The sequence below is a fragment of the Scylla paramamosain genome, chromosome 1 (assembly GCF_035594125.1).
Source record: "Scylla paramamosain isolate STU-SP2022 chromosome 1, ASM3559412v1, whole genome shotgun sequence".
NCBI classification, from domain to species: domain Eukaryota; kingdom Metazoa; phylum Arthropoda; class Malacostraca; order Decapoda; family Portunidae; genus Scylla; species Scylla paramamosain.
This window is the reverse complement of record NC_087151.1, coordinates 8,692,501-8,700,000: the sequence shown is the minus strand read 5'-3', so window position 1 is coordinate 8,700,000 and position 7,500 is coordinate 8,692,501. Positions and strand designations below refer to the sequence as shown.

The following is a 7,500-nucleotide window of genomic DNA, read 5'->3' as shown; positions in this document are numbered from 1 at the left end:
TTATTACAAGACGTCGACGCAACGCAGATGTTTTCACGTCTTGCATCTCGCGGTGATGGGAATATATATATATATATATATATATATATATATATATATATATATATATATATATATATATATATATATATATATATATATATATATATATATATATATATATATATATATATATATATATATATATATATATATATATATATATATATATATATAAGCACAGACACACACACACACACACACACACACACACACAGCCTTTCAAGACAAGCCAGTGTGTCTTGCAGTGTCCAGCTGCCTGACACAGTCGTACATCAGCTCAGCTCATCTCACCCTCCTCCTGTGACCAGCGCTTCCTGCACCACCCACAATTTGGTCGCAACTTTTCTCTCCCCCATTTAGTTCACTTTCCTCTGGCCGGCTGTTGTCCTTCACACGCCGGCGGTGGAGTGACTTTCCTAATGGCAGGTCAGCGACGAGGCTGTTTCCGTCGTGGTGAGGCGGTGGCCGGGCGGGGGTGGGGTGCGCGGCGGCTGGCGGCTTACTGTGATCGCTTTCCTCCTCCACCTACTGCTTGTGTTATGTTTGGACCAATTCAGTTACATTTTTTTTTCTATATTTTCCATTATTTGCAGAAAAAAATGTACACAAAAAATAACTTACTGAACCATTTTTCTTAATCATGAGTTGCACAATAATCTTTTGTCCACTAATTACATTTTCCTATGACGCTCTAAAAGTTAATTGCAGAGTAATGCTTTTTTTTTTTTTTTGTGGGGGGGTTGCTACGTATCTTAGAAGTTACACACTGAATTAAATGTAATGTGTTCATATTTTAATGTACTTTACCAGTAAGTAATATCCATCTTGCCTGACTCACAAATTAATTTTCTGGGGCTGGAAACAAACACTGGCAGTTAATTACACCACGTCCAAAGTACCAATCTTTCTGCGTTACTTTTTTTTTTTTTTTTTTTTTTAGCTTACTGATAAACTTAATTTCGATGGCGTGGAATGACATTAACACCATCAGCCAAACACCTCCTGCACTGTCCTGGCCGCGGAGGAAACAGCCACACATTTCTTCCCGTAACTCTGCCAGGGTGAGTCTTGGCAAGATGATTTAAGATGACTTTATTGTCACGAGGAAAATACCCACAACACGAAATTACTATTGACCTCTGAGCTTATCTTCGTTGTATCTTCGTTCGTCAAGACACTTCTCGTATTTTTTAATATTCCTTCCGAAAATCTCTATTGGGCCTTTCTTATTTATGTATTTTCCTCTATTTTCCTTTGCATTTTTTTTTTTACTGTCATGTTACTTGACAAGGTTCCCTCTTGCATGGAAAAATAAGCTTCACATTATATACCAAAAAATACCTACATCCCCTGCAACTTGATCTGAAAGAATAATCAATGATACCTCGCATTATTTATTTCCCATCATTTGTTCATTTGTGTTGATCATGCCTCGTCATCATTAGCACACACTGAGTCAGGTTACAGATTTGTGACATTAAGTTTTATCTCCCTAGCGTGTTTTCCTACGTATTCCCCTGCGACACTCATTTATTACTCTCCACTTGGCTTATTTTCTGTGTTGATCAGCAAACCTCGTCATCAGCACAGGTTGAGTCAGCTTACAGGTTTGGGACATTTTACCTTCTCATCGTGTTTTCCTGTGTAGTCCCCGCCATTCCCTCTATGGAAGTTGTTAGTCGTTGGTTGATCTGTGTTGTAATGGCCTTCCTTGCCTGCCTCCGCCTCACCGTCGCCGTGCACATCATCGCCATTCCTCATAGTGTTACCCAATCCAAGGTGATCAATTACTTTCAGCGAGATGAAGCAGGTAGGCAATTAAGACGCAGCTTCTCCCTTCCTTCCTATCATCATCCTAACCTTCTCCAAGCCCCCTTCTCCTCCTCCTTCCTCCCTTCGCCTCCCTCCCGTTACTCCCGCCGCTACGCATTATTCTCTCTCTCTCTCTCTCTCTCTCTCTCTCTCTCTCTCTCTCTCTCTCTCTCTCTCTCTCTCTCTCTCTCTTCGCAAAATACGGTGAACTGACAATTATGCAAATTCTCGTCTTAGTATGAGTGGGGTTATCATGTTTTGCTTTGCTCGTTGTTCTAATCACGGCGTGGCTTAGTGAGAGAGGCGCGAGGATCTCACTAAACACATGAAACACACGTAGCTCTTCGCCGTTGCTAAGAAAATATAAAGAGAGATTCAAAGAGGAATAGACTGGAGGAACGCAGTGGTGTCTGTTAAAATATTTCTCTCTCTCTCTCTCTCTCTCTCTCTCTCTCTCTCTCTCTCTCTCTCTCTCTCTCTCTCTCTCTCTCTCTCTCGGCTTAAGGGCGTCGTCTTTCGTGTGGCGGGAGGTAAAAAAATAGAAGCGAGAGATGCAGGAGAGTCTCTGCAGGTGGTGGATGAGCGGCCGCCACACCTGCCTCTCCTCTTGCCCTCCTCCTCCTCTACCTCCTCCTCCTCCCCTCCTCCTCCTCCTCCTCCTCCTCCTCCTCCTCCTCCTCCTCCTCCTCCTCCTCCTCCTCCTCCTGCCTCGCTTCCTGCCTCCCCTCCTGCCTCGCCATAGGGGTGGAGACCAGAGGGAGGGAATGAGGGCGAGCACAGGGAGGGAGTCTGGGAGGGACGCTGTGCAGTGCTATATACAGTACTCGGCGTGTCGGTCATGCTGAAGTCACAAGGGCATCATGACTGGGGCGATGACAGAGCGGCACACCTACACCAGCCCGTAAATCAGGCAGCACACACCCACACACGCACACTTATACACATGCACACACAATACATACACGTCCCTACCTGCCTACCTACCAACACACACAGGCACCGTCACACCCCAGCACACGAGGAACTTGTGGAAATGTGTACATGCGTAGCGGCAGCGGACACGTTTGCACCATAAGTATTCCCACTCACGCACACGCACACAGAAGCCTCATGTATACATAAACATATACACACACTGCGCTGTAAGCTAGAAAATGACAAAATCGAACGAAATCAAAACCGGAGTAATATAAATCGCAGCGCCCCACTGGAGGGAGGAGGAGGCTTTGCACTTCACATCACTGCTTACATGTGGACTTGTGGTGATATAACGGGAGAGTCATGGACAAAGATCGAGGAAAATTCTACTTGGCTGTCTCTCTCTCTCTCTCTCTCTCTCTCTCTCTCTCTCTCTCTCTCTCTCTCTCTCTCTCTCTCTCTCTCTCTCTCTCTCTCTCTCTCTCTGGTTCTTTCTCCGTCCCTCTATCTATTCTTTATCCTCTTTTTCCTTTCCACCTTGCTTTACTTATTTTTACTCCACTTCCTCGTTCTCAGTCTATTCTGTGTATAATGCCTTCCCGTTCATCAAATAAAAGTTTTGCAAAACATGGCAATTCAAAGATTCTAAGCAGATATGGTTATATTTTCAAGAGCTTGGTGTCTTATTTAATGCTACAGTTATAATGGTATTTTCATGATATTAGTGATAGTTTGATGGTGTCTGCATCGTCAACAGGGAAACAGTCTTTATGAGAGTTCAAATTGTTTCAGGATGCAGACCCGTGCAGATGACGTTAAGTTGACGGAGGATGCAACGCACAGTGGAAGCGAGTGTGAGTGTTACTTGACTTCTGATCACCGTTGTGCTTGTGTTGGCAGTTCGAACTTAAATCAGCTGATCTTTCCTTGTTTTTCTTAGTTTATTTTAGGTTGGATTCTTATTCATATTTGTCCTTATATTACACTAAAATTCTTCATAACTATGGATCACAAACCTACAACAGAAAACATGCATTGGCAATTCAAGTACAAATAACCTTTTCCTTCCTTTTTTTCTTAGTTTAATTTGAATGCTTAACTATTTTTATTTTTATATTACACGAATCGCTACACTACAGAGACAAACATTACTTGACGACCCTGCCGAACTAATACCTCACCCCAATCCCCAATCCCCTCCCCCCTCTCTCTCTCTCTCTCTCTCTCTCCCACACACACACACACACACACACACACACACACTTAATATGGCATTCCCAGCATTTATGTATTTTTCACACGTATTCTTGTAAGCACATTCACGAATATAAGAAAAAAAAACAGTCAGATGTTAAATATCACAATCAATAGTGTTAGGAAGAGAGAGACGAGAGAGAGAGAGAGAAAAAAAAAGAGGGAAAAAATTAGGTTAAAAATAAAAGAAAATATATGTTACCTATTTGCTTTATGAGAACGAACACTCCTGTTTCCCGAAGCGTAAATTATAGCCAGGAGAGAGGGAGAGGCAATAAGAAGTGCAGTGGTCTCTTCCTCCGTCAGCAGGAGGAAGCGAACTAGGAAAATGGAGACGCCGGTGAGCTGGTGCATTAAGAACGTAAACCGGAAAAGTGTAATAGAGGTGTGTGTGTGTGTGTGAGAGAGAGAGAGAGAGAGAGAGAGAGAGAGAGAGAGAGAGAGAGAGAGAGAGAGAGGGAGAGAAACAAACATGCAACCAAGCGGTACATGCACAGAAGAAGGCTATGCCGGTCCAGAACTCAGAACTAATAATAGCAATACCGTAAGTGATGCCGCGTGTAGCGAGGAAGATGCAGAGATTGCAGTCAGTCCGTCTGGGAAGTAAGGTAGATTATTCAAACAAGTATTGACTGTGTTCTATTCAACCTTGTAGACGTGGAAGTGAACTGCGTGAAAAAAATGCAAAAAAACAAAAAATATTGTGTCTCGAGCTTTAGACTAACACTACGAGACGACGAAATGGTTGAAAAGTATTGGTGTTCGAGGTGCAGATGGCGCAAAATTCTTACCTTTACTGCATCAGGGGAGGAAATACAAGACTTCACGGCATGTAAGTAACTGTGATCCGGTTGGAATGTAAGCAGTTTTATTGGTTCTAAAGTAAATAGTTTAATGTTCTCCTTCAGTCTCTGCTACCTGCTGCATTTTTTTTTTTTTTTCTAGCTATATTGCATTTTCTTAAGAGCCATTTCGATGTAATTCCTGGCTTTGCGATTATCATTTTCTTGTTATTGCCATAAAAGGAAGCTTAATAAGTAACCTCGGAGACAGTTTATGTTGTCACCACCGCCATGAACACGACACTTCCACCACACCTTGGCGGTTATGGAAAGTGACTGGAAAAAAAATAGAACGCCTCTGAACCCTGAGGACTTTATGGTACAATTATGTTTACAAGCCATGGAAATCGGTTTATGATGCAATAACCTGAATCTATTTTGGGACTTTTTTTTTTTTTTTCACGATGCACTTGCTTCATGACGCATTTCCTTAAGCAGTCCTGAAGGACGAACACCTTCCATCAAACGGAACACAAGGAAGAAAAAAGAGAGGGAGAGGGAGAGAGAGAGAGAGAGAGAGAGAGAGAGAGAGAGAGAGAGAGAGAGAGAGAGAGAGAGAGAGAGAGAGAGAGACAAAAAAAAACGAATAAATAAATAAACTTGCAATTCTTATTTTATTTATCTTCACACACACACACACACACACACACACACCTTTATTTGTAAATTAACTTACTCTTGGTCCATCATTTACTACTAAAGCAATAAGAAAGCTTTTATTTATTTATTTATTTATCAACTAACATACTTGCTGTCCATCATTCGCTACTAAAGCCGCAAGAACACTTCTTTTCTTATCCTTATACTTCTTTATAGGAAAGACACACAAAGACTTACTGGAATTCATTCACTAAATCACTGATACGCCGAGAACTATGCGTGTATTGAACGCAGTACTGACCTTCCCGAGGAATTCCTCTCAAAGAATGAGGAGTATGCCGCCGTTGAATGCACCACTACCCGGAGGACAGTCATTTCTGGCACGAAAATACACCATCGGGAAGGCAGTTATTTACGTTTCTCCTCCTGGTGATTGACGAGAAGAGTTCTGCAGTAGTAGCCACTGTAGTAGTAGTAGTAACAGTTGCAGTAGTAGCGCTAACAACAACAACAACAACAACAACAACAACAACAGCGAACAAACAGACCGCTAACATTACTTACAGCCGTAGGTGTAAGTAAAGACACGTAATTAAATGGGGTTAACGTAAAGTACGAGGCAACAAAAACACAGCCAGATTTACTCACACACTATGTTTTTACCTCAATACGAGAGCTTACCTGTACTTTACCTTGCCTTCACCTGGTCGTGCCGGCTTAATTAAGACTCGGGTGCGGGCTAGAGTACTTTGCATGCCTGTGCTTAGCGTGCGTGCGTCAACTAATCTGTCTTAGTACCGACACACACCTGGCAGACACAAGGCATAGCTGATGACCCGCGGCAGACCTAAGATGGAGGAAAGGGAGGCAAGGAGGAGCGGAAACTTGTAAGGAAAGAGGAAGGAGGAATCGAAGTAAAGAGGAGCGCACTGAAGAAAGGGAAAGGAATGGAAGGGAAGAAAGAGTCAGAGGATGGAGGAAGATATAAGGATTGAAGAAATGGAGGAAGAAGTAAAGAAAGGTGTTAGAGACAATGGACCAAAAAAGGAAGGAAAGATAAAAGAAGTAAACAAAAAATAAAAATGAGAAGAAAACTGTAGTGTAGAAGTGTAGAAGAACAACGAGGAAAAGAAATATAAACATAGAAATTTGTAAGGGAGAAGGAAAAGAGATCCGAGAAGGGAAGAAAGAACTAAAGGAAAAGAACTTCAGGGAATAAGGAACAAGGACACGTGGGTATTACAAAAAAAAAAGACAAAGAAAACAAGAAAAAGAGAATTACCACTTCGTTGGGCTAAACAAGTTCATGAGTTCTTTTTTTATTTTACTTTATTTTATTTATTTATTTTTTATTTTATTTTTATTATTTGTTTAGGTGTATAAGTATAGTTCTTATATTGGTATGGAAGAGTATGTTATTTGATGCTTCAGGTTTCGTCTCCTACCTTCATTTCATAAAACGGATATTCTCCTTGTTCTACATATTTTCTTCCATATATATTCTATATTCTATATATATTCTCGAAGTTTTAACTGTATTCTTATTATATTACTATCTTTATTTCTTTAATAGTAATATACTTTTTTCCCATTTTCTATTGGAGTTTGATGCAAGAAAAATTCAGATATATATATATATATATATATATATATATATATATATATATATATATATATATATATATATATATATATATATATATATATATATATATTATTATTTTTCTGTCTATTTTTCTATTATTATTAGATATGAAAAGACTCCCCTTCCTCCCTCTCTCCCTCTCTCTTTCTCGTCGCCCTAAACTGATTTTCTAATTTATTTTCCAATGCCTACTTGCACTACTGCTTCATATAAAACACTACAGTCAAATACTAACACTACTTTCTCCAACCTACGTGTATTTTCTTTTCCATATCAACCCGTACTTTTCCATATCAGCCATTGCTCTCCTACTAGTGTTCGATATGAAAAATTCTGGCCTCTTCCTACATTTTACTTTTATTTCCTACGTCTCCTTACTATCACTGC

At 40.6% G+C, this 7,500-nt stretch overlaps 1 protein-coding gene across 26 annotated transcripts in view; it reads left to right on the top strand.

The window, feature by feature from the left end:
• Positions 1-7,500, top strand: part of LOC135099722 (uncharacterized) — a 353,588-nt gene that overhangs the window by 186,187 nt on the left and 159,901 nt on the right. For 23 of the 26 annotated variants that reach the window (XR_010268324.1, XR_010268323.1, XR_010268314.1 and 20 more), the window contains one exon: positions 3,565-3,626. The exons of the other annotated variants lie outside the window; for them this stretch is intronic. Coding sequence is in view for 1 of the 23 variants with exons in the window: in XM_064002216.1 (XP_063858286.1) it covers positions 3,565-3,626 (62 nt within the window). In the remaining 22 variants the exon portion in view is untranslated. The remainder of the gene's footprint in view (positions 1-3,564; positions 3,627-7,500) is intronic. 26 annotated transcript variants of the gene reach the window in all.